At 50.2% G+C, this 26625-nt stretch overlaps 1 protein-coding gene across 3 annotated transcripts; it reads left to right on the top strand.

The window, feature by feature from the left end:
• Window positions 1-536: 536 nt before the first annotated feature.
• On the top strand, window positions 537-22824 carry ST14 (ST14 transmembrane serine protease matriptase). Of its 3 annotated transcripts, XM_059866999.1 has the most exons (20): window positions 537-749; window positions 935-1096; window positions 11230-11389; window positions 11612-11739; window positions 12299-12369; window positions 12794-12954; window positions 13389-13424; window positions 13694-13931; window positions 14061-14200; window positions 14608-14705; window positions 15193-15302; window positions 16684-16814; window positions 17074-17178; window positions 18206-18313; window positions 18687-18800; window positions 18984-19112; window positions 19477-19663; window positions 20304-20578; window positions 20923-21059; window positions 21587-22824. In XM_059866999.1, exons 2-20 carry the CDS (start codon window positions 1091-1093, stop codon window positions 21746-21748), a joined length of 2496 nt encoding a protein of 831 aa, XP_059722982.1. In that variant the 5' UTR covers window positions 537-749; window positions 935-1090; the 3' UTR covers window positions 21749-22824. The 3 variants fall into 3 exon arrangements, with proteins under 3 accessions (XP_059722982.1, XP_059722981.1, XP_059722980.1); XM_059866998.1 differs by lacking the exons at window positions 537-749; window positions 935-1096 and adding an exon at window positions 3083-3236 and having other exon boundaries at window positions 18987-19112; XM_059866997.1 differs by lacking the exons at window positions 537-749; window positions 935-1096 and adding an exon at window positions 3084-3236.
• The last annotated feature ends 3801 nt before the right edge of the window (window positions 22825-26625 follow it).

Here is a 26625-nt window from a genome sequence, read left to right as displayed (position 1 = left end):
GGACGGCAAAGCTACTTCTGATCTCTGCCAAAATCATGTTTTGGGAGCAGGGCTCTCATTCCCGAGCTCGTGAGAGGAGCATTTGAGATCAAAGGAGAAGTTCCCATCCAAATGAAACAGTAATCCTTGAACAGCTTTGGGAAGGGGAGTGCCGCCTCCCTGTTCTGCCCCAGAGCAGCATGTAGCCAATTGAGGGCAACTCACTACACTTTTCCAGCTCCCATTCTCCACAGTCAGTACTCCATTCTCCACTCCATTCTCCCTTGCGTTGCAGATGGAGAGGCTGGATCAGCCCAAGGTGACTGTGCCTATCCCCGGCGGTACCCAGCCTTTGCTCTGGGGGCTGCCTGTTCAGCTGGAAAGCACAGCGCTGCTGGATGACGTTTTCCTCTCCTCCCACTGAATCAGCCTTTTATTTACTCTTTGGAATGCAAAGTAACAGGACACCCTGTGAGTTTTATCTCTCTCCCAGTCTTTTGTAATGCTTTGGAAGTTGCCGGACCGGATTGAGCTGTGAGATGGGGTGGTTTCAGGGTTGCCTGGCAGGAATCTGGGTGGGAGGGCACTGTCGCTGAAATGTGGATTTGGAAGTCGCTCTAAGAGAACACTACGGGAAGGAAAAGCCTTTGTCCCTGACTGAATCCAGCCCGTCGCTGGTGTGGATGGATGGTGCTCCTTTGCTAGAATTCCTGGCAACTGCCTTCACCAGAAGACTTTTTCCCCGCCGGCAGCCGACCTTCTTTCCTTATGTAAGCAGTTCTTCCCTTCTTTCACGTGCATGGCATTCCCAGGGCTGGGAGCTGATGCAGAAGGATCCTGCCTGCCCCGACAGTGTTTGCTGCTCCTGCAGCTGATCCTTGTCGGGGTTCGAGCTCAGGGCGATTTAGCTCTTGCAACTCGCACAGATTCTGACCAAGCCGGACTTGGTTCTCAGATTTCAGGGCTCGCCTTCCTCCCAAACCTTGGCTCTGCTCTCAAGATGCTGTTGTGGCTACGCTGAGACAACGCGAGGAGGAGGTGACAGCTTTTATTGGATAAACTGATTCCAGCGGGAGCAAACAGAGGCTTTGCGGGTGGCTGCTGCCATTGCATGCGGGTGAGTGCCTTGAACTTCATGCTTTATTGCGTTTTCACTGTACCTCGGCTGGGCTCAGCATCTCTCAGTCAGACATGGAAGTCTCTCACCAAAAAAAGCACGTGACAGACAGGTTGGGAATTGTTATTGTATGTTTTGGGGCTGTACACTGCCCAGGAGGGGGCCTGCTCCCACCACGGTGACTCGGTAATGGCTGCAGCACCGCCACGAGGGAAATCCCTGTGCTCCAGTAACAGAGAAACCGGAATCCTGGTATTGAGGCCTCGAACCAGCCACCTCCCAGCTTTATAATATTTACATTTTGCACATGTGTTGCTTGCTGGCTTTCCCCACGGTGATTGTGTCCCCTTGTTCAAAGAGGGCTCATGAATTAGTTTGTAAAATATCAGTGGCTTGAATGGCAGGAAATGGTTAGCATTCACAGCTCTGTGTCGAACCAGGGATTGTGGATCTTCACATTTTGTCCTCCTCATCCACATCCACGAGCACGGGTGTTTGCCTGGTATCAGCCTGGAGGAGATCAGTCCATGCGCCAAACAGGAATAATGTGTAAAAAGTAGGAGCAGCTGCTTTGTACCCAAAATATGCTGTTTCACGGGGGTGTTGAGACAGGCTGCAGCCAGGCAGGTAAGGGAGTGGCTGTAAAAACAGCGCTGGGCAGGGCTGGGCATCAGCGGGAGCGCTGAGAGCTCCTGACATCAGCAGCCTGACTAACACGGGACCTTTTCAAGAGGAGTACCTTAAATTCGGGGATGCTGCCTCCTGTGCCGTGTTCTGCAGTGGCTGGAATTCTGGCAGCTGCTGAGGGGGCAGGGAAGGCGGTGGTTTATGTGTTTCTACACCATAGCAGGCTCAGAGACCTCACTCCGTCTCAATTTTTCCCCCAAAAAATACACCTGCAAAAAGCCTGCAAAACTTCTGCTCCGCAGATGACCATGTAGAGCAAGGCGAAACAAAGGAGACTCAGCAAGGAATTTTCTGCATGTGATCAGCAACTCTTGTTGTATCAGAACAAGAGTTCTGGGCAATTTTAAGTGTTCAAGTGTTTAAAAAATTCAGTTTCAAGGCTGGATGCAATTGGTGTAAAAAGGTTTGGCTCAGTGGTGGGGTAGCCGGTTCAACTTTTGATGGGCATATCGCATATTCATGTGGACTGTCACATGTAAGATAGAGAAAGGAAGAACTTTTACGTGAAAAAGTGAGTTTGATCCAGCTATTTTAATCCTGACTTGCTGTTGAATGTGAGATACCTAAATATTGGAGTATGTGTGTATGAATCATCTTTTCAAGAAGGGGTAAATGGTGAAGTAAGACTGAATGCAGCTTTCAGTGTTACAAATTCTTTTAAACCTGCATTAGAGTGTTCTCAGAACCCCAGTTTTTCCTTTCCCTCTCTGTTTAATAATAAACCAGACAGGCCCCAGGGGCTGTGGCTATGTGAGCATCCCCTGAGTGCCACGTTTGGGTGCACATGCAGTTTCTGCAGCACTGCTGTGTTGTTCACTTTGCATCCAGTCTCTGTTAGCAAAGAGAAAGCGCAGTCCTACAGTAATGTAGCCTTGCTGAGGGCAGATTTCAAGCTGAGGAAAGGGAATATTTTGCTTCTGAGTGTACCAAATGTTTTTGGGAGCATGAGGCTTGTCCCTGGGGTAAACTATCTGTTGGTGCTGAGAGTGCCCTCTTTGCAGCGGGGTTTCTTAGCATGATAATGTTGTCACCTGAGGAGGGATGAGACCCTGGGTACACGAAGCTTTTCTTTAGGAACTGTGCATCTCTGCATGCCAGCCAGCCCTCCTACCGATTGCAGGGCAGCTTCTCTTGGTAGAAGACAAGATTTTTCTGGTTTCATTTGCTAAAGCAAAGCTTGTGGCTGAAGGATCTCTTGGATGATGCAGAGCTGATGCGGGGCTAATGGGCACGGTGTTTCCCTAATTTCAGAGGAGAGGCGGGAGCAGCACAGCACCTGCGGGGTGTTTCCGGCTGCCCGCACCTGCCAGGAGCGCAGGGAGGCGGAGCTGGGCGCGGTGCCCAGGCCGGAGCCACCGCGCCATGGCGGCCTGAGCCGCGCGGCACTGCCCTGGCCATGGAGCGAGGCCCCCCGGCCAACGGTGCTGGTGTGCGGTACAGCACCCAGCTGCAGGTGAGAGCACACCTGGGCAGGGGAGCTCCCAGGACATCTGCCAGCCTTTGGCCGAGCTGACTCGTCCTCTACTCCTCTGGTTCCTTCGAGCCTGGTGGGTTCAGGGCTGCTCTGGATCCCTCAGGAAGGGGGAATTCCAGCTCACCCTTGGGTAAGGTCAGGAGAACCTGTTTGGGGGACGTTGCTGAGCTCAGCAGAGCAGAAAATCAGCTTTGGGGAAGTGGAGATTACCTGTCTGTGCCGGCTTTGGATCTCCTCGGTGTTGGTTGCTCCAGGGGTTTTGGTTTCAGCTTAAGCTAAGGGCAGTGGGGTTGTGAGTAAAGGTAAACTCCCTGCTTGAGAGCTATGTGCAGAGCTTGGCTCTGGGTTGTTTAGCAACAGATCCAACTAAACCTGTTCAAGCGTCATGAAGGGAGGGCTGTGGGGCTTCATTAATTAACGGCTGCATTATCAGTGTGTTCTGAGACCTGAGTGAGTTTCTTGTGTAGATCTTTCTGGCTGTGGGTCGGGCAGGAATGGCTGAGTTTGGGTTGCACCTCCAGAGCCTGTTCTGTGCCACAGAGCTGTTCCAAACACAGGTTTTGGGTTAAAGCAGGACAGCAGCATTTCCTACCCTACCTGCAGGCTGCATGGTGTCTGTTTCTGAGGCCTGGCTTTAGTAGTTATTATCTCCCAGCAACATAGGATCTGCTGGTTCTGGCACTGATCAAAAAGCTGGCCTGCAGCAAGAAATTTTCCCTTGCCTCCGGTCCCACTGTCCGGTGTGTGCCATGAATGGGAGTGGGAAGGAGATGCTCTCGCTGAAGCAGTTCAGCTCAAGCTGCTTGTCCCTGGCCAGGCTGGGGTGACACCTGTGGGACACGATCTTCCCTGCCTGGCTTGTTCTCCTGGCAGAAGGTAGCTTTGTGCTCTCATTTATCTTTATGCAGGACTGAGGGCTTGAGTGGGTCCCTTCCCTGGTTCTGGATCAGTTTTCCCCCTCTGTCAGTTCAAGAGGGACTGATCTGATCCAGAGCAGCTTCCCTGAAGACAGTACCTGCCCTCCTGGCAGGAAACAACCCAAGGATTTTGTCGCCCATAGACTGTTGTTAGACTTGGCCTCTAATAAACATGAGAGTGGAGAAAATTAGTGGTTTTGCGACATCTTGTGTCTCCTTCTGTGCTGGTAAAGGAGCTGCCGTAGTTCTTGGGCTGAGGAGAAGCTGCTGCTCTTCTTTGGAAAGGTGCAGAGCGTTTCCTTGGGGTAGTGGCTGGCAGGTGAGCTGCTGCTTGCGCCAGTTTGGCTGCTGTTGGTGCCAAAAGCCAACAGGGATAAGGAAGACACAATGAGAAAAGGGCTGAGGCCAGACCTTTGCTCAGCAAATGAAAGATCACTCTGTAAAACCTTGAGGGAGCAGCAAGAGTGTTGTGAGGGCCTGGCTGTGGGGAAGGTATCGGGGCAAAGGTTCTCCCCTTGCCCAGGGTAGAATGTATTATTTCCATCCAAAGGCCGCTGGGGACAGACTGGGAAATAATATGCCCTGCAATATCCGGGCCATGGGCTGGGATGGGGAGGGAGCAGCCAAGAGGGATGGGTTTGGCAGATAGAGACTTTCCTGGTTGGAGGTGTTCATGTTTTCCTTGCTGTTGGCTTCAAACATTGGAGACCTGTGATCCTGATCCACCTCAGAACTTCAGGAATGAGTAAAATGTCACAAGGATTGTGGAGGTTGAGATCTGGGGCTCAGCTGCTTTGGTTAAGCTGCTGGAGGCAGTTCTGTTTTCCAGAGAGTTCTGTCTGTACCAGGAAAGACATACGAGTGATTTAAATGAGCTGTTTGCATCTGTGGCATGTTTCTCTGCTGCTCTTGGGACATCTGTGTGTTGCAAGGAGGAATTTCATGGCCCATAGGTACACAGATCAGGGCTGTAGAGTACCTTTATTCTGAGCTTCTCCCCAAGAGTTGCTAAGATTTAAGTGTAAAATTCTCTACTACCACAAAGACACAGAAGCATGGTAGCTTTTTCTGAGCTGCTATGATGCAGGACAGCTGCACTGATCAGCCTGGATGGTACAGCAAGCCAAGCCTATACTATCTCTGCAAACATTAACATTAGTTTCTTCTATAATAAACCTAAAGGAATTTGTTTTCTTATATGACTCAGGGTGGTCACAAGACAATCTGCTGCTGTAGAAGGTTAAGTTCAAACTTGGTATGTGAAATAGATGTGTGTGACCTGTATCTTTCACTATTGCACCTGCCCTCCATGCCTGGAAGATGCACAGGCTGGAGGACTCTGTCCTTGAGCTCTTGCCCCATATTCCCTTTCTAGTTTTGGTGTCATAATTTTATAGTTTCATTGCCCTTAATACAGAACTGAAGATGAAAAATAGTGCACTGGCAAAGTTTCTTCAGTGCTTTGCTGTCTGTGGTGGGGCAGCACAGCATGAATACGCCTTATGTAAACTTTGCTTCCCGTGTGTGCTGTTTCCATATATTTCTTATCAAGAATAAGAAGAGAAGTGAGATGATTCTTATCAGATCTTTTTCCAGAGGAGTTGTTTGGTTTTGCAGCAAGAGTGCGCAGGAGTTGATTTAAGGATGGTGTAGCTGTACTTGATCTACTTGGGTGGAGTTGCACATGCTGTTTACATTTGTTTTACTTTTTCTGATGGGTAACAGGCTGTTTTCCCTCATACCAGCACCACAAAGCTGGTGTGGGCTTTCAACGTGATCCAGGAATTCTCAGCTTTTGAAAAATACAACTTTTCTGGCTCTTTTTGCCACACAAGCCCAACCCTGTTGGTCTCCTGAGCTCTGAGCGGGCTTGCTGGCTATGCCCTGAGACTATGGCCCAGTCGACAGGTTTCATTCCTCTCGTTTCATATGTGGTATTTGTTTTAGTTTTTATTGAACACCACCTGAGGCAGGTGTGGCTAAAAAAGGGGAGGTGGGAATTGCCTCTTGGATACACAGGCTGGGATCTGCAAGTTGTAATTACCCTCAAGAGTCTAACCATGCAGTCCAATGACTCTGCTTCCTCTCTGACCTCCCTATGCCTCCTCCAGCCTGGCATTTTAGGGTTCCTTTTCTTGGTTGTGTATATTGGTGTCAGACAGTGACTTTTTTTTGCTGTGAGATTTTATTTGGTTGCACACCTGCTCTTACCTTGTATGATCTGGGCAGCTTTGGCCCTGAGTCCTGTGGCAGACTGGCAGAGTCTGGAGTTGGGAAAGTTAAAGGAAGTAGGTAAATCTCATGTCTGGAGCTGGATGAACAAATTACCTGGTGTTCATAGAGGACAGGTGAAACTAATGACCAAGAGCCCAGTCCTTCTGTGGGTCAGAGTCCTGTAAAAAGATGCAGACACTGAGGGAGAGATGGAGCAGCTGTTTTGGAGGAGAGGGGAACAGTAAGGGATTTGGTGCCTGGGACACATCACCATCTGGGAGTGCCAAAAAGGCAGAAACCAGCCTCTATGGGGGATGCTGATTCCAGTGGGACCCCTGCTTTGCACACATCATGCTGGAGAGCTGTATTCCATGGCATATTCCAGCCTTTCCATGATCCCCCACTTCAGGAGAATCTCTCTGCTTTCCTGTAAGATCTCCAGTGCAGAGCTGGTTCCCACCACCCCCTTGTGCTAGCTGAATTTCCTGCTGACAGAATTAGTCACTTCTGCATCTGGTTTGTCCAGTTGGACAGAGCACAGTCACTGTCTAAAAATACATTGTGTGGCTTAGAGAAGGAGGAGTGGGAGGTCTGCACTCCCCAGGACTGAGCTCAGACTCTGTGCAGAGGAGCAGGAGCCCTCCAAGTGCTCTATAAATCCATCTATGTGCACTTCATTTCCTAGTTTCTTCATGGAGTTGGTACTCCAGGGGAAACTGAGGCATGAGAGAACTCGGGTAGTGCCTGTCTGAACTTTTCCCTGGATTGGTTTTGCTGCCACAGCTGATGCTGTGACCAGTGTGGGTCACACTCCCTGTGTGGGGAGCCTGGCCACACCGGCAAGAACTGAGTGAGGAGGAGCAGGAGGAAGTAACTGCTGCAGTGACTAAGGCAGAGAGAATATCAAGGGAGGTTAATGTTTATTGGAGCAGTTTCCTTGAGAAGAGTGAGACAGTCAGACCTTGAGTCACTTGGGGCTAGAGACGGTTTCTGGAGGAACCATGGACAAGGTGAGACCAGTATGTGTTCAGCTCCTCTCTAGTTTACAGCTGCCAGTGTTCAGAGCACACGAGGGAAATGTGCAGCAGCCATCAACTAAAGGAGATTAACATTGCAGTTGTCTTTTTCTTGATTTAACGGTGATCTTTGAGCTGTCTTGCATGTGATTTCGTCTGGTTCCATCTAGCTTAGAGAATGGTGACAGGGTATTTTTCCTCCCAAGTGTTGGGAGCAAAGGGGATGTGGAGCACAGGGAGTGAGAGAGACAGAGGCTAGTCTGGTCCTCAGGTCAGATGGGTGGTTTTTGTGCAGAGTGTGGGCAGGGAGGTTTCAGCCTCTTAGAGTTCAGGACATGGGGCCTCATCTGAGACCTTCTGCATGGCCTGATTCATCATTCCAGCAGTGCTTGTGGGAGGCTTCAGATTCTTCACTCGGTATTAGGAAGACTGCAGGAATGGCTGTTGCTCACCCAGGCTGTGATAGGTGCGGACTCTTCACATAAGTGTCTGTGTTGTCTGAGGAACATAATGGCATTCATAAGGTATGGGAATGGGAGAGGATGAGAACTGGTATAGAACACAGAGGATGAGGAGGGAGGGAAACCTCTTTGGATCATGCCTCCTATCTGCTTGTAGTCACAGGATAACTTCTGGCAAGTGGCAGTGTCAGTGGCTGCTTGTGCACCTTGTACTGAAGGAAAAACAAAAGTAACCTTCCCAGAAGTCCCTGCACTCCTGTCACTTCTGTGTTGCTGCTGGCTCAGCTTTGGAGAAAGAAAAATCTGATGAAGGCACACTGTAAACTCACAGGTTTAACATTTTTCATGCTGTTTTTTTTTCCAAGGAAGGCAGAGAAATTGCCTAAAGAAAGAGCACATGGTGAGTTTTCTTGTCTAATTTCCTTGCTCCCAGGATCAATGCATTTGCCTGTGTGTGCTGGAGGCAGAGGGGAGCTCTGTTTGCCTTGTGATTTAATCACAGCAATGATTTTCTCCCTGGGAGTGTTTTCTCTCTGCAAGGACACAATCTTTAGCTTAAAGGGGACGTTACAATGCATCAGCCACATTGTTGTGCAGTGTCATACAGCAGGAGCTCCTGCTTGCTGCTGACCCTTATTTTTTTCTGGCGGTTTGGTGAAACAGAAGTGTATGAATTCTGCAGAGGGATGAAGGTCCCCGCAGCTGAAGAGTTTTCTTGTGGAAAATTGGTTTTCTTTGCACTTCTTCCTTGCTGGCTCCTGGAAGTCTGGGAAAACTGATAGATCATTTAAGCACCTGAGAATGTCTTCTTGCCGTAGGCTCCTGCAGATGTTAATAAAGAATTAGATACTTTGCTTCCTGCCAACAGTATCAATGTCTTGGAAGTCCTGAGAAGGCTCTGCATTGTGAGAAGCCCTGTGGAGGGAGAGAGGATGTGTTTGCAAGTTTTGTGGCCAGTTTCTTCTCTTTACCAGGTTTTGGGGGATTTATTTCATGATTGGAAAACTGGTAGGAGCTAGTTTGGAAGACAGTATGTCAAACTCAAGGTAGTCTTGACTTTGAAGAATTTCTTGATTTAGGATGTCTCTATGTATTTAAGCTTTATTTTGTGTGTCATCTCTTTCAAAGTTTCCTTGGGTTATATCTTCAAGCTTTTCCTGTATGATCAGAAGCTAAACAGGATTCAGAGCATTCCCATGGCATTGTCCTCTGCAGTCCTGCTAGGTCTCTTTATTTTGGAAGTGGGTGGATTTTGGGGATGGAAACAGTTATTTCTGTCTAGCCTTAGGCAGTAAAACTCAAAAATGAACGAAGGCTCCTTCCTTGAACCACCAAATGATAAACTGGGAGGATTCTGAGAGCAGGTGATATGAAAACTGGTGGGTTGCTCTGGTCTTGGTGGTCTTCTGCTGTTTGCAGAGGATTAAACTTACAGAGTCCTTGACAAAAACAGAGTAAGGTGCTTGCCACTTCCCTTTCTCTTGTGAAGGGCCCTGGGCAAATACCGCAAGGAGAAGAGGCTGCAGTGGGATGTGGAGGGTGGGAGGAGAGCACAGGCATTGAGTGAAGAAAAGGGCAAAAGTGGGGGAATGGTGCAAGTGGAAGCTGGGCTTTCCTGCCAGGCAAGGCTGAGGAAAAATAAGATGAAGTTCCTGCTGGAAGTTCAGCGAGGAAATGCAGTGAAGATGGCTTTTTCCTTATGTCTGTACAGCAGGCTCAGAGATCCCTGTGTTAGCAGGATCCCCTTTGCTAGTTGTTTTTCATAGAATCCCAGAGCGGTTTGGATTGGAAGGGACCTTAAAGCCCATCCAGTCCCACCCCGCTGCCTTCCACTAGACCAGGCTGCTCCAAGCCCTGTCCAATCTGGCCTTGGACATTGCCAGGGATGAGGCAGCCGCAGCTTCTCTGGGCAACCTATGCCAAGGCCTCACCACCCTCAGAGGGAAGAATTTCTTTCCAGTATACTGTCAAACCCTGCTATCTTTTCATTTCAAAGCCATTCCCTTGTGTTCTATCAAGTTATAGCACACTTGTCCATATTTTTCCTGAATTTAAGGCCTTGTGACATTTACATCAAATTAGTCCAAGCTGTTAGGAGTAGGTTTGTGTGAGCCCTGGGCTGAGAGAGGACAGGCAGAGTCTGACCCTGTGTTTGTGGAGACAGCATTACCCTTCTGGAGCTCGGGGCACGTGGAAATGCCGCAAATTTATGCGAGTCCAAGCTTTGTGCAGTGGTGTCCATGCTGAGGCTCCAGAGCCCAGGAAGCTGCTGAATGCCTGCTAAGGAGAAAAGGGGAAGAAGATAGTGAGCAGAAAGGTGAGGGATCCTCCTGTTTTGGGCCTTTGCAGCACGCGCAGAGCCCTTCCTGCCCAAGGGAGGCACAGATCGGAAGCAGATGTGGTGAGCTCTGGCCACACCACTGCCAGTGCTGGCAAGAGAGAAGGTGCCAGGGTAGATGCAGATTGGGGCCCCCACGATGTCCAACAGTACCAAGGATGCTGTGTGCGATCCTCGGAAAATATTTGTATCTGCAGCTGTCCAGCCTTCCCCAGGTGAGAGGTACAGATACACAAACAGGGCAAGGATGGAGGAACAGAACAGAAGGTGTGCGAAAGTGAAATCTTGGGATACCAATTGTTTTACAGCTGATACAGAGCTCGGTGCTTCAACACATCTTCCAGTTCCTCACTCAGCCCATTATGATGACAGCAAGAGCTGTGTCATTCCTCATTCCTCTCTTCCATATCTTGTCCCAAGAGCATGGCTGCTTGTGGGTTGTGGGGATGTTTTCTGTGTTCTTCTTAGTTTTTTGGTTTATTTCTTTTAACAAGTATTTGTGCTGGACGAGGAATTCCAAGCAGAAACACAGGAGTGCTGGTCACTCAGGAGGCATGACAGAGAGCTGTGAAAATGTAAAGGAAGGAAGCAGCTTGATTTCTTCTATTAGGGAAATGCTATTTATAGCATGCTGTGCCCTGTGAGCTCTGGGTGACACACCTGCACACAGCAAGCACTTTGTGGGGGTGAATTTTTCTCTGCAGTTTCATCTGCTGAGGCAGATCTTGGAGCTTGTGGGCTTGTGACCTGCCATGGTCACAGGAGGGTGTGTGGACTTGCCCCTGAGTTTGTTTGAACTCGTGACCTTATATTAGGTCCAGAAAGGAATTAGGTGTGTGCAGAAAAGCAAAGAAGGAACCTTCAGGGTTTGTCCTGCCATGGCTGTGGAGCTGCTGACACTGAGGTCTGCCCTCAGTGCTGCCGCATTCCTTGTCCCCAAACCTGCTTCAGGCTGCTCTGTGGCTGTTCTCCAAGCCAGGCTTTGAGAACAGCTTTCCCACTGTCCTGCCTTCCCTCCTCTCCCAGGACATGAACAACCTGGACGAAGGGGTGGAGTTCCTCCCTGCCATGAACTCCAAGAAGATGGAGAAGCGTGGCCCAAGGCGGCAGGTGGTCATCACTGTCCTGATCATTGTTTTTCTGCTTGTCTCTCTCACCACTGGCCTCCTGTTTTGGCACTTCAAATGTGAGTGTGACGTCTGGTGGGTGGTGACATGTAGGGTAACACCCTGGGAATGTATCCATCCACATGGAAAAGCTTTGTTACCCAGTGTTTCTCACATGTGCCCTCTCAAGCTCTGGAGACACCATTTCCACCTCCCTACCCCAATTGCTGTCACTGGGGATCTGCTGTGACACCAGTCCCAGCTCTGACTGCCCTTCCTGACCCTAAGCTGTTCTCTTCCAGATAGGAACGCACCTGTCCAGAAGGTTTTCAATGGCCATTTGCGGGTTCTGAACTGGGAATTCCTGGATGCCTATGAGAACTCCAGCTCTCCAGAGTTCAGTATGCTGGCCAGAAAGGTGAAGAGCACGGTAAGAGGTTTCTTGCCTCCCTCCTTCTACAAGCAAGGAATTTTCCTCTTGCCCCATGGTCATGGGGATATACCGTGTAAGATTCCAGAGTTTTCCCTGCTCGCTGTGTCACACTGGCTGGGAGCAGGGACCTTCTTTGGAGCTGGATCTTGACATCCCAGCTCCAGCCCAGTGCTATGGCATCTTCCAGCACCATAGGAGCTGCCAGGGCACATCCCAGAATCACTGGATGAGTCAGGGCCAGGAACTGAGGTAAAAGGGTGTCTAAAAGAGGCTGAAGCTGTGGCTGGTCTTGCCTCTTCCCTCAGACTTGGGGATTCACTTCCCCCCAGGGAAGAGTGGGTGAGCTGAGTCAGAACAGGCTGTGATGGGCAGCTCTGTGCTCTTCTGGGGCTCTCAACTCTACTTCTTTCTTTCTTTGGCTCTGCAGATTCCTGCACACAGGGATGCCAGGTATGTGCCCTGGTTTTCCTTTGCAGGCTTGAAGGTCTGTCTATCTTTAGCCTTTCCCTTTTCCTCACTTCTAGACATGCTGAACACCTCTTTTTAACCCTTTCAGGTGGAGGAGATCTACAAGAATCATGCTGATATTGGTCCTTACCACAAAGAGACAGTAATCACTGCCTTCAGGTGAGTGTTAGGCACTGCCTGAGCCCCATCTAGGATGCCAGGATATCACACCAGCCGTTTACCCTCCTTCCTAGGATGCTGGGATGGAAACACCCCAGTAGTCACCCTGAGTGACACAGGAAAGGGCGAGCAGCAAAAAGTGACCTGAAAATGCATTTTGTTTTCTGCCATATGTCTTGGGAAAAATCAAGATGTGGTGCAATGAACTGCAGTGGGTGGTGCCTGGCAGCATTGAGAGAGACTCCTCAGGCTGGCAGGGGCCTTTGCTCTTTGCTTAACTTGTCATCAAAACTCTTCCTTCCCTATGGCTAATCAAGGCTCCCTTCCAAAACTGGCTAATCAAGTAGTCTGGCCCCTTCTTCTAGTGCTTTTGAGTCCTCCCATGGATGTCCTTGCTCTCATCCCACAATTACCCTTTCCACAGTGAAGGCAGTGTCATTGCCTACTACTGGTCAGAATTCCTTGTGCCCAAATACCGTGAAGAGAGCCTCAACAGGGCAATGGCTGACAAGCAGAGCCTGGTGCAGAGGTGGAACCCCCGCCTGAGAAACCCCATGCTGAAGGTGGAGTCAGTCATTGCTTTCCGTGAGTATTGTTTCCACTATCCCTGGGCCTCTGCATGGGATCAGGTGGGATATTCCTCTGGAAGGAGATGGTGCTGGTCACAGCCTTCTCATGAGAAAGCCAACCCTGAGGGTGTGTAGCGACCTGGATGTCACAGCACAGCTTAATGGGATGTACAGCCTAAAGGGGGCTGCACAGACCTGTTTCCCTTTGCTGAAATGCTCTGTGTTCTCCTCTGAGCCCAGGGAAGAGTGACAAGGATGAGTTCTCCCTCTGCAGAGGGAAAGTTTGCTCCCTCAGCTCCCAGAGGCCAGGAAGGAGCTCTCCTGCCAGTTTGCAGGGAGAGATTCCACAAGTGAAGCCAGATCAATGACGGTCTGAGGAGCAACCTCGGCTTTATGCCCACGGATTTCCCATAGCCCAAAGGGTGATGTCAGCTCTGTTTTCTCTTGCAGCTGTGGACCCCAGCATAGCTCACTCTGCCCGGGACAGTAAGTACAGTTCTTCCATCTCAGTGGTCTCTTTAGGATAGTGTTTCTCTTGCAGGATGGGGAAGGGCCTGGAGAGTGTGCATGCAAGGCAGACCCCAGTGTGCTTCTTGGAGCTGGTTTGGGGTTTGACAGACTGTGGCACAGGCCTTGCTGTTATCCAGGAAGAGCCATTTGCCCTGGGGTAGCCTGCAGGAATTATTCTCTGCATCCCAGGGAAAGGCAGGGCAAGGCTTCTTTGCCTTGTTAACTGTTCCCTACTCTCTGGGCAGACAGCTGCATGTTCTCCCTTCACGCCAAGGAAGGGGAGGTCACCAGTTTCACCACGCCGGGCTTCCCCAACAGCCCATACCCCAACAATGCCCTCTGCTACTGGGCATTGAGGGCAGATGCCAGTTCCAGCATCAGTCTCACCTTCAAGACCTTGGAGCTGGAGCCATGCAGAGATGACAGTGACTACATCAAGGTGTACGACTCTCTGAGCCCCGTGGAGCCCCATGCCTTGGTTAGGTGGGTGTTCCTGTAGGGCACCAAGTCCAGGGTGATCTTGAGATATCCTGCCCTGGTTCAGAGCTGAGCTGTGCTGCTTGAGGCTCCCTGTGCAGCAGTGCCTTATGAATTCTGTCCTTTGCTTCCTAGGCTTTGTGGGAATTATGCCCCATCCTACAACCTGACCTTCCTGTCCTCCCAGAACGTCATGCTAGTCACATTGGTTACCAACAAGGAGGGGCGATTCCCTGGCTTTAAGGCTGAGTTCTTCCAGCTCCCAAAGATGAAAGGTGAGCAGAGGCCTTGGCCTGTTTCCTGCTGTCTCCCTGCCCTGGGCAGCTGAACAGGGAGGTGGCTGTGGCTGTGGTCAGTTTGTCAGGGATGTTTCCAGGGCTGGAGCCCCTGGAAGCAGGTCACCTCTTGGTTCTTGCCTTGCCTACTGTATTCTTGACTGCAGTAAGGATGTTCCCCCCAAGGAGGCAAAAATGAGAATTATGTTGGATTAGATATGCAGATTGATAGAAGCACCTTATTGATCTCCTGGGTTCTCTCAAGCCTTGGAGCAGAGCTGCTCTCTCCAGAGAGTGACTTAACTGTGTTAGAGACTGTTGCCACTGCCTCCAATGACAGCCACCTGAGGCTTGGAAAAAACACATCTAAATCTCTAATTTGTTATTACCTTCCTGCTTGTTTTTAGCCTGCGGTGAGACCCTGAAGGGAGACAGTGGCACCTTCACAACTCCCTATTACCCCGCACACTACCCCCCAGACATGGACTGTGTCTGGAACATTGAGGTGAGATGGGCCCTCTCTTTCCCTTAGCAAGTCTGTCAAATGACCCTGGTCATACAGGACATGGTGCAAGGGAGCTCACAGCAGCTGGGGCCCAGAGGCTACAAGTCTGGCATGATTGAGGGAGCCTTTAGGAACTGGGGGCAAAGGCAGAAGAGGTTGCAAGAGGCCTGAATCCCACAGAAGCCCATGAAAAATCCTGTAACTTCACACAAGAAGGATGAGAGTGTGGACTTTGGGACAGGCCAGTTACTGGCTGTTGACCAAAGGTCTGGCTTCCACCCCTCTGTATGCCTGTTCCACTGGGGATTCTGGAGCCAGGGTAACTCAGTGACTTTTACGAAGCTGTTTCTTTTCCTGCTAGAAAACTGACTTCCCCTTTTTAGTTTTCTTCTGTCCTTCCCCCCAAGCACAACCCTCTTCCTGTGAAACTATTCCTTTTTTCTTGCTCCAGAAAGGAACATCCCACTGACTGTGCTACCTTTTGCAGGTCCCCTCTATAAAGAATGTGAAGGTGCGTTTCAACATGTTCTTTGTGTTGGAGCCTGGGATCCCAGTCAGCTCCTGCACCAAAGACTATGTGCAGATCAACGGCACAAGGTGGGTGTTGGGTGGCTGAACTCATGGAGTGGCTTCATTTAGTTACACACTACCTTGTGCTTTCCTTAATCTGCTGTGGGAACAAGTGTGCTGGTGCTCTGAGAGCTGGGAGGAGGCAGGAGGGTGCCCAGTGTAGCAGGCACAGGGCCTGCAAGCCCTCCCTGACGGTCAGCAGCCTAAGATAGGAAATGCCTAGTCATGATGACTGGACCAAAAGAAGCCCCTCTTCCTCCATCAGACCCTTGCTATCTCTGTAAGATTATAGGTCACTTTCGCCTCCACCCTTACTATCGGACTGTTTCCTAAAACTCCTACACCCTATATAAACCCCTACTTTTGCCCAATTCGGCAGAAGGGTCGGTCACTGAGACCCTTTGTAGAAGCTGCCAATAAAGTCATCTCTGTGTGAGTCAACTCACTCAGAGCTTCTCCTCTCTCTCTCTGCATCTGCCAAAGGCACTTAGCAAGCAAAAGAACTGAAAATCACTAGTGAGCTGAAAATCACTAAAGAGCTGATCTCACTTAAGAGCTGAGCTTGCTAAGATTGCCTGTGGCCCTGGAGCCTGCCTGAGGGGCCCGGACAGGTTGTGCTTAACTGGGCTTCTCTGTTTGGGACACCCTTGACAGCTATTTTCGGGGGAGATCCTGAAAACCCCAGAGCCGCCTCAGCCCAGGACTGCCTGATGATGAGTGGGGAGCCCCACACTTGGTTCTGTGGTGTGCTGCCAGCTGAACCACCCCCTGTGGAACATCACAGCACACAGCTCATGTGTGGGAAGGCAGGAACATCTGGGGTGGGTTTGCTTGAACAAGCAGCTCTCCATTCTCAGGGCACTCATATCCTGTGATGCATTTCCAGATGCATTCCCCAGCCTGACATAAGCTGGGCCAGAGAGAAAACTTAGGATCTTAGAGGCAGGTGATTAATCTTGTTTCACAATGTTTTGGACAAGGGAGCTGACCCTGCCTCAGGGAGAGGGTTTCAAAGTCAGCACTTTCCTCTGCAGTGCTGTTCACATACATGATCGTACCTGCCCATGGTAGGATCATGTACATGAACAGCACTGCAGGGGTGAGATGGGATCCTGCATGAGTCCAGTGTATCTGAGATCAGACACATCATGGGACAGGCAAGTATATGGAAGAACTTGTTCCCAGTCATTCCTAAAGTCACCAGTTGGTGTTTACAACTGGCCCAAACCTCGTGCCAGAAGCAGCAAAATTTGGACCCTGAGGCCCAGCAGTCTGTGCTGGGATCAGACCTGCTCCCTGCTCTCCTGCCCCCTCAGCTTCCTGAGTGTGGAGGGAGATCAGGGATAGAAGGAGGTTTTCTTGGTGCTGACCTCCAACCCTTTGACTCCTCTTTGCTCTCTCCCCACAGGTACTGTGGGGAGCGCTCCCAGTTTGTGGTGGCCAGTACCACCAACAAAATCGAGCTCCGATTCCACTCGGACCAATCCTACACAGACACAGGCTTCTCTGCAGAGTTCCTGTCCTACGACTCCAGTGACCGTGAGTTGAAACCCTGGGGCTGGGGTGGGGAAAGTGATTTCCCTGAGATGTGGAGCTGTCCCTCCTCTGTGTTTACACTGCCCTGTAAACTGGGAAGCAGCCTTTTCCAGGGGCATAGCAGCATGCCTTGCTTTACTGAAAACCTCCTGGTCTTCCTGTTGTGTTCTGCTGTAAGCAGGCATAGGAAACTCCGCAGAAGGGGATGTAGAGGGGACACCAAGAGGGCTCATGTGTGGTTTTGTCCCTTTTTCCCTCTCAGCCTGCCCTGGCAAGTTCACTTGCAATACTGGCCGCTGCATCGACAGGAGCATGCGCTGCGATGGGTGGCTGGACTGCGTGGATGGCAGTGATGAGAGGTCCTGCAGTAAGTCCAGCCTTTGGTTTCTCTTTGGTACAGCACAGGAAAGGCCATGATGCCCTGGGGTGGTTAGGCTTGTTCTGCGTAATGTAATTCAGTGCTGGCTGGAACCAGCACTACCGCCCTCCTCCAGGCTGGAGTGAGAGTCGGTGCACAATTTGGGATCCCTTCTCAGCCTAAGAGCTCTGGGCTCCTGCTAATCCAGCCCTCTCCCAGTGGCATCGCTTTCTCTTTCCAGTTCTTTCCAGCTGGGAATGTGTTTTTCTGTGTAATCCTGTTGTTTGTGGGTTTGGCTGTGCTGAGTGGTATGGAGGGGCACATTTCATTACCCAACTGGGCAGGCTTTGCAGAGCTCATCTGGAAAACCCATGGGACACACAGGAGTTGCTTCTTTGTGAAACAGGTTTTCCTCTTGGATTAGCAGAGCTGTCCTATAGTTAATGTTATTGTCCAGGGTCTGCAGTTTATTAGAGAGGATGGGGTGCCCTGGTTTGGGAGGGGCAGTTTTCTGGGGAAGAATGTGCTGCTGGCCCGTGATCCTGGTTTCTTAGGTGCTTTCCCACTGCTTGCAGCAATTGCTTTCCTTCAGTATTGCCTCTGGCTGTCCTGCTGTTGTGATGTCAGCTTCAGTCTCCACTGCCTCAGACACAACAGCTCCAAATGGCTTTGTTCTCCAGGGAAGTGGAAATACCGTGATGTACTGAGTGTGTAGTGTATTTATGTACATGTGCACGGTCCTGAGCTGATTGCTGGGGTTCCCAAGTGCTTGCACCCCCACTGGAAGAGCTGCCATGGTGGGTGGGTTGCTGCTGACTCCACAGGTGCCTTTGCAGGCCTCTCCTCTAATTTCAAGCATTAGAACAGCCTTCCCAGGGGAGTCCCCATCCCTGGAGGTGTCCAGGGAATGACTGGACATGGCACTCAGTGCTCTGGTCTGGTTGACAAGGTGGTGATTGGTCTCAGATAGGACTGGATGGTCTTGGAGGTCTTTTCCAACCTAAATCATCCTGTGATTCTTACTCTGCTCTTCCAGCCTGTACCGAGCAGCAGTTCAAGTGCCAGAACGGCTGGTGCAAGCCCAGGTTCTGGGTCTGTGACAACGTGAACGACTGTGGCGACAATAGTGATGAGCTACAGTGCAGTGAGTGACTTACCCTACAGGCACAAAGGGCTGAGGGCACAAGCAGGCACACAGGGGGTGATGAGGGTGATGGAGGCTCATGGGGTGGAGGGAAGTGCTGTGCTGGAAATGAGCGGGCAAAAAAACTCAAGCATGATGAGTGCTCACCTGATGCAGGTGCATGAGAGCTCAAAGGAAAGAACATTGAGCAGTGGTGTAAGAATAGAAAGGGCTGAATAACTGAGTGGTGGTGTGCAGTTTGGAGAAGAGATTGGAGACACAGTACTTTGGAGCTGCAGAGACTTTACTTGTCTTGGGGAGGGGAGCTGGGCACAGCTGTGTGCTGTGGTGCTGCATTCATGCCCAGCCCTCAGGAGCTGCTCTCTGTCCCCAGGCTGTTCAGCTGACAGCTTCAAGTGCGACAACGGGAAGTGTGTCCCCAGCACACAGAAATGTGATGGCAAGGACAACTGTGGGGACGGGAGCGATGAGGGCAGCTGCAGCACAGGTGAGGGTCGGCTGGAGGGTAACTGCCAGCAAATGCAGCCTCTCATGGAATTCCTTGGGGCTGGGCATCCTCATGTGTGTGTTTGCATGGGGTGTAAATGCTCTAGGGTTGGGCAGAAGAAGTGGACTTGATGTGACCTCCCCAGAACTGGGGCTAACCCCTGTGCCTCCATCCTGCCTGCAGCAGGCCAGACCACGGTCCCCTGCAAGGAGTACACGTACAAGTGCCGCAGTGGACACTGCATCAGCAAACAGAACCCCGAGTGCGACGGGGAGCAGGACTGTGAGGACCACTCTGATGAGGACAATTGCAGTGAGTGCCTGAGGAATGGGGGAGACATGGGACTCTGGGCTGGGTCTCTCAGAGAAACACCCCAGTGTGACAGAGAGAGCCCCTGCATGTTTCTGTGCAGAAGCTTGATCTGGAAATATCCAAGCCACGCTCTTTAGCGGCCTGTGGGGTGTCTGTGTTATTCAGGAAGACTTAGATGGGTAATACAGTGGCTTATCTTCCCCTTTACAGAGTTGGCCAGTAAATGTTGTAGCTAATTTAGCATCTGGGCAGAGAACATCAGCCGTTCCTGATAGCTGTGCTGTCAGATGTCCTGGAGGAACAGAGGGGAGGTGTGGGATGGAAACAGGAGGAACCAAGCGCCCCTTCTCCTTCTCTATCCTAGACTGTGGTCTCCGCTCCTATGTCAGGAAGTCACGGATCGTTGGTGGGCAGAACTCGGACGTGGGAGAGTGGCCGTGGCAGGTCAGCCTGCACGTCAAGGGCCAGGGCCACATCTGTGGGGCCTCGTTGGTGTCAGCAAGCTGGCTGGTGTCAGCAGCACACTGCTTCCTGCCACTGCAAGGCATCAGGTACCGGCCTCACATCCCTGTGCTTCCAGGTATTTCACAGAATCACAGAATAAGCTGAGTTGGAAGAAACCCTCAAGGATCACCAAGTCCAGCTCCTGTCCCTGCACAGTACCATCCCCAAGAGTCACACCCTGTGCCCAAGATTATCATCCAAATGCTTCTTGAGCTCAGTCAGGCTTGATGCTGTGGCCACTGCCCTAGGGAGTCTGTTCCAGTACCTGACTACCCTCTGGAGAAAAGAGCTTTTTCCCAGTACCCAACTTAAACCTCCCCTGACACAATTTCAGGCTGTTCTCTCTGGTCCTGTCACTGGGCACCACAGAACAGATATCAGAGTCTGCACCTCTTCTCTCTCTCACTCAGGAAGTTGTAACTGCAATGACGTTTCCCCTCAGTCTCCTTCAGGCTGAACAGACCAAGTGCTCTCAGCTGCTTCTTATATGGCTTCCTCTCAAGGCCCTTCACCATCTTTGTTGCCCTTCTTTGGAAACTCTCTAATTTAATACTATTCTTACATTGTGGCGACCAAAACCACAATATTCCAACACTGAGAGGCATTCCTCAAGGAAACTGTTTAAGGTAGTGAGCGGTGCTGTCTCCAAGATGAGGTCTCACGCTGTGTTTCATGGCCCCCATGCAGGTATTCAGACCCCAGCCTATGGACAGCCTACCTGGGGCTGACTGACCAAGGTGACCGCAGTGGCCCCAATGTGCAAACCCGCAAAATAAAGCGCATCATCTCCCACCCCTTCTTCAATGACTACACCTATGACTATGACATTGCTGTGCTGGAGCTGCAGAGCCCTGTCACCTTCACAGCCGTCGTCCAGCCCATTTGCCTGCCTGATGCCACCCACAACTTCCCTGTGGGCAAGGACCTGTGGGTGACTGGATGGGGAGCAACTGCAGAAGGAGGTGAGCACTGGCATGTGGTTTGGTGCTGCACTGATGTATTTTAAACAGGTTGCCACTGATGTATTTTAAACAGGTTCCAGGGATGTGGCAGCCAGGAGAAGCTGTGGCTGCCACATCCTTGGAAGCATTCCAGGCCATATTGGATAGGGCTTGGAGCAACCTGGTGTAGTGGAAAGTGTCCCTACCTGTGGCACAGGGTGGAACAAGACAGGCTTTAGTTCTCTTCAAATTCAAACCATTCTGAGATTTTACAAGTCTATGATTTATGTGTTTCTTGAGGGAAAAAATTGGGGAGCTGTTTAAAAATGTGTATTTTTACTTAAGATGCTCTTCCCTTTTGGCAGGCACGGGAGCCACCATCCTGCAGAAGGCAGAAATCCGGCTTATCAACCAGACTGTGTGTAACCAGCTCCTGACAGACCAGCTGACGCCACGCATGATGTGTGTGGGGATCCTGACTGGTGGTGTGGATGCCTGCCAGGTAAGGCAGCACCTGGATTTAGTGCTGCTTATTGATTATTAGGCAGGGAGACAGACTCAGCCCTGCTCATTCTGGTGCTTCCACTTATATTTACATTTTTAACATAAAACAAATCTGTGAGAATTCTCCTGGATTCAGAAAATGAACAAATTACAACAGGCACCAGCAGAAAGTTGTGTCAATGCACGACTTACAACTCAAAAACTACAGCCCAAAACCACAGGATTTAGACTCCATCTTACCAGATACGATATACAGCCATACTCCAACTTCTGGCTTTTATTCAGAGTCTTAGTTAGCAAGCCAGGCTGCTTGACTGGTATTTTATAGCTCTTTGTTCTGGCACAGTGGCTCTTATTGCCATGCCTAAATATTTGTTTCAGGGAATGGCCAAAAAATTGTAATGACAGCTGACTTAGACGGGGTTTACTGATTATTTCTTGCTCAGTTTTTGTGATTGACTTTAACACTGTGCACGAGAGTGATCTGTGGGGTTGGTGCTTATGCTCCTGTGTGGTTCTGTGCAGGGAGACTCTGGGGGGCCCCTGGTCAGTGTGGAGCCCAGTAGCCGGATGTTCCTGGCCGGTGTGGTGAGCTGGGGCGATGGCTGTGCTCAGAGGAACAAACCTGGAGTGTACAGCCGGCTTACAAGCCTGCGAGACTGGATCCAGGAGCACACAGGCCTCTAGGGATGGATCCCTGCCTGGACACCTCTTGGACAGCGCTGGCTGGAGACACTTGGCAGTGCCAGCCATGCACAGCCTCTACTGTGAACTTCAACCCTCCCTCTACCTCGCTGCAAGCGCCTGGGACTCTATGTGCAACCAGAGCTGATGGTTTGGTTTAGCCCTTAGTCTGAGAAATCCATGTTTGGAGAAGTTTCCCTTGGTGGGGTAAGCTAGTGCAGCTCCCATGAACAATTTGAATGAGCCATCGTTCAAGATTACATATAGTAATAAACTTTTAAAAAATCTACTTTAAAAAAAGACAAACAGTTTGTGTTTAGAGGCAAACTTTGTTGGACAAGTTCAAAAACAGGTTTCAGCATATATTCTAAGTCATGCATTTGTTTTCAAACAGCCGTCCATATCCTTTCTCTGGTGTTCAGCCATAATGGACGCCTTACCATCATTTTGGGGAGATTCCCTTTGGAATCCCTCCTTTCTCCCACACCGTGATCTCCTCCTTCTGTCCTCTGTCCAGCTCTGCTTCTGGCGTCGCCAAGTCCAGGATTGGGGGCCTGAAAGAGAGATATTGGGCTGAAACACCACCACTCACCCTGAGGGAAGCCATGGGCAGAGCTCAAAGCCATCACTCACCCCAAAGAAAGCCATGGGCAGGGCTCAGACACTGTCACTCGCTATGAGGGAAGCCACAAGCAGAGCTGCTGGCACATGTGGAGACCCAGAGCCATTGGCATCACTACATTGTGCCTTAACATCATACTGAGCTGACCTGATGCAGCTTCTGCTGAGCCCCAGGTGCCTGGAATCACTGTGAAGAGTACAAGGGCTGCACTGAATTCTTGGAGAGCTCCCCACAAGGACTACACCAGTCAGCTGTGCACACCAGCCTTACACCTGTCTTACTTTTGTAAAGAAAATTGACTTGTGAATGTGCTGATCTTCTTCCTTTTTCCTCTGTAGTCTGTTCCTGCCCCAGCAAAGCACACTCCAGCTGAGTTAGTCCCTTCCTTACCTGTAAATACTTTGTTTTGTAAAACTCTCAGAACTGAGATGCTGCAATAAACTGGGATATTTTCTAATACTGTGGCTGTGTGGTTCTTCCTGAGCTTCTGTGCAATTGTTCCTGAAACAGAAACCTACAGCACAGAGCCCCAGTCAAACACTTCACTACTTCTCTGCACAGCAGCGCCACTGTGTGGAGAGAGATGTGGAGTCTGGGGAGAAATCTTCACAAGAAGCAGCTGTGAGGGCTCGTAGGAGGATAGTTTGTGCCTCAGCCCTCCCTGCAGAGTTAAGGAACATTCTGAGATATGTGCTTACACAATGCTACAGCAACATAAAAGGAAGCATTTAGTGTGGTCATTCTCCTGCCCAGGGAGCATCAGCAGCACTTTTGCAGCACTGAGCAAATGAAAGTACAAATGTTTGCATTCCAGTGTCCCACAGTTTGCAGTTAAGCTCCCCAGATACATGGCCCACTAAAAGGCTTCCCTAAACAGGAGTTTTTATGGATGATGGTCCCCAGAAGATGCCTGGAATAACAGGATGCAGAAGGATAAAACAGTTAATGAGAAGAGCCCAGCAGCTGGGCCCCAGCACCTGCACCCACAGGAACTGCAGTGGGCTGTTCAATCACCTGAACACCAGATCCAATGTCTACTCTTTCTCCCTTGTGCCCACATGCAGTTTGGGGCTCCTGCCACAACCAGCAGGATCATGGCCAAGCAAGAAGAGAGCAAAGATGATTTTCCAGGTCAAAGTTTGAACTTTGTGCAACCAAATCCACAGAGAAGTGTGTTCAGACAGGTTTTGTTTTACTGAGCACAGTGACACCTACCACAGCACCTTTCTTCCCATAAAAGCCCCATTCCACAGTCACTTCCCTATGTTCGAGTAAAAAGAGAGAAACAGCCCATGAACTGGTCACCAAAGGTCCACCTTGCCAGCAGGCCACTGGGACCATGTAAAACCTCAGTTCCTGTTCCTTCATAACGATTACAAATTAATAAATAAAAATGCAAGAAATATTGACAAACCCCAGGTCCCTGAGCTCCAGCCCCTCTAGATGTCCCTCTTGGCTAAGGCACAAGGACTTCTGAAACAGCACTGCCAGGAAGGAGGTTTGGGAAGTGGGAAGGGACAGGTTGCAAATCCCAGATCCCTCTGCTGAAGTCCAGAGGAAAGGGAGCCAACAGGAGAAAGCAAGAATGAGAGGGAAGGGAAACAAGTGTAGGCAAGATGGAGAACTGAGCCAGGCAGCTCAGAGCAACTGGCCTTGCCTGCAGAGTGCCCAAATGGGGTTCTATGGGGGAAGAGCATTTTTGAATCACCCTGAAAAGTTCTATCCCTTAGGAAAAGGTTCAAGAGTGCTGAGAGCAACCAGTCCGCTTGAGTTTTATTCCTTCATCAGTCTACCAGCAACTCCCTGGATTTCCCCCCTCTGCCTCAGCATTCAGGTATCAGAGAAAACTCCTTTACTTGTTTCATGTGAAAAAGAAACCCCTTGTCAGACTCCAAAAACTGCATTTCATTTTGATGCAGCACATTTCTGACAACTCAGGGTTCTGGGAACACAAACCAGCCCCAATTTGCGGTCAGTTCTGGTCAGGGCAAAATACCACTGAACCAGGAATGGGAAACTCAAGAGTCCCATCAAATGATGGCAATGCTAGGGGTTTGTGTAATCCAGCAACAGCTCAGGCTTGTCCCCCTGTACAAAATACAAGGGGCTGACATTTTTGTTTCATTGTACCCATCTCCTTAGAAACTGTGAGAAAAGTAAAGAGATCAGTGAGCCAAATAAATTCATCGGGGAAACCTCAGCCTGCGGACACAAAGAACAGGGTCAGGGAAGAGGGAGCCCCGAGTGTTATGTGCACTGGAATACTTGGGTGGAATGAAAGGCTGCATTCCTTGAAAGAGAACCCAGGCAAGGCTGCCCAGAGTTCAGCTCCTGAGTGGGAACAGCTGACTTACAGGAGGCAAGCCATGAGAAAAGCATGTCTCCAGGAGGAATTACAGCTGATGAATCAAAGGAAAACATCTCACATGATTGCTTGGAGATCCTTTCATGCCCCCTAGCTGGTGCAGCCCAGATGCTCCCATGGGTGTGGGCGGTGAGAAGTCCAGGCTGGGGGGCTGCCCCTGCCCCTGAGCTGCACAGACCATCCTGCTTCACCCTTCTCTTTTGGATGCCACAGGCTACTCCAGGCAGCTCCACACCCACAGCAATCTTGGATGCTTAGAAGGTCCTCTTGACATCAAAGAGGATTGGTTCTCTTCCTGCTTGACTAATTCCCATTTCCCTTCCTCCTGGCATTCTTGGCTGATCCCAAGCATCGACTCTCATTGTGAGTTCCCTAGTTCCTCCTCTCTCTTGTGGCCCTTACACCAGCAGATCTCCTTAGTGCATCCAAGACCAGCGCTCACTACCATCCTGGATTGTGTTGTCCTCACATCCATCAGCAGGTCTCACACTCCTGCAGCTGAGCACAGCAAGGTTTAGGGGAGCTTTCACTTCCTTATCCAGCACAGGCCTCCAGCCAGTCCAGTGGGGATGGGGAGCCTCCATGTTGCCTGAGAAATGCTAAAGAGTGGGGTAAAAAACCTCTACAGGCATTTTGGGACCTGTATTATCTGGGAGACTAGAGCCTTTTACACAGACACCAGTGCCTGCTCACGAGTACAGCAGCAGCTCACACCAGTAACAGTGGCCTGTCTCCTCTACTTAGGAGCTCTGAAGAAATCAAGTACATAAAACCAAAACCAGCTGTACAGTATCCAACATCCATCACAAACCAGCTGGCTCAGGTTCTCACCTCCTTCCGGAAAACCATTTGAGGGCTTGCAAGCAAGAAAGCAACACATTATCTTTGCATATTAAAACACCACGGGTGTTATTGCCCACAGTCCCACCAATGCCAGCAGAAGAATCACTTCACATGCTACTATCTGCTGCTGATTTGTTTTCTGTGCATATTCCCCAGCTTGCTGATGGGAAGATGAGCAGGGGGAAAAAAAGGAAAAGTTAAACCCAGAACAGCAGCCAAAACTGTAAGTGGACTGTCTCTGTGGCATCCTTCAACAGCAATCACTAGGCAGACTCTCAGTTACTCAGACTTTTACCATGGCTGAAGGCTCACTAATTGCCAAATGACTCAGCTCCACTTCATTTTACTGCCCAATGATGACTCCAGTCTAGATTCTGCTTCTAAACTGGGGCTACACAGCCTGCAAGGGCAGGTCCCCCCAGGCACAGATCCTGGAGTCACAGGGCAAACCTGCTCCCACCTCCCGAGTGCTACAGCATCACCCCAATAGTCAGTGGGAAACACCTTTTCTCCCCTCCAGCCCTTGGGAAACATCAGCTAGCCACTATTTATAGCCATGGCAGCTGCCAGAGTTCCTGTAAAACGCCCGATGCAATACATGCCAGCAATTATCTGGTGCAGTTGACAGATAACTCGGCAGAAACCCAAGCCTGACGGAGCAGAGGGGAGGGTCTATCCAGGTTTGGGAGCACGGACAAAATTGCAGCAAGAAAACCAGGGGAGCAAGTTTGCAGCAGCTTCCACTCAATGTGAAGCAGACAAACCACTTCCATGATGAAGCCGTTTGCACCTAATCCAGCACTTTCCCTCACAGGGCTCACAACAAGGGACAGGTGTGACTAGCAACTCCTATAAATCAGCAGCACACTGTCGCCCACAGGGCCTTGTGTTGTGAGGTTCCCAGGATGAGGTGAGAGATGAGAATTTGACTCCAAGTTCTCAGAAGGCTGATTTATTATATTATGATATTATACTAAAAGAAAATTATATACTAAAACTATATTAAAGAAAGAGAAAGGATACAGACAGAAGGCTGGAAAAGAGTGAATG

Source organism: Haemorhous mexicanus, chromosome 24 (assembly GCF_027477595.1).
Source record: "Haemorhous mexicanus isolate bHaeMex1 chromosome 24, bHaeMex1.pri, whole genome shotgun sequence".
Lineage (NCBI taxonomy): Eukaryota > Metazoa > Chordata > Aves > Passeriformes > Fringillidae > Haemorhous > Haemorhous mexicanus.
This window is presented reverse-complemented; position numbering and strand designations above follow the sequence as displayed.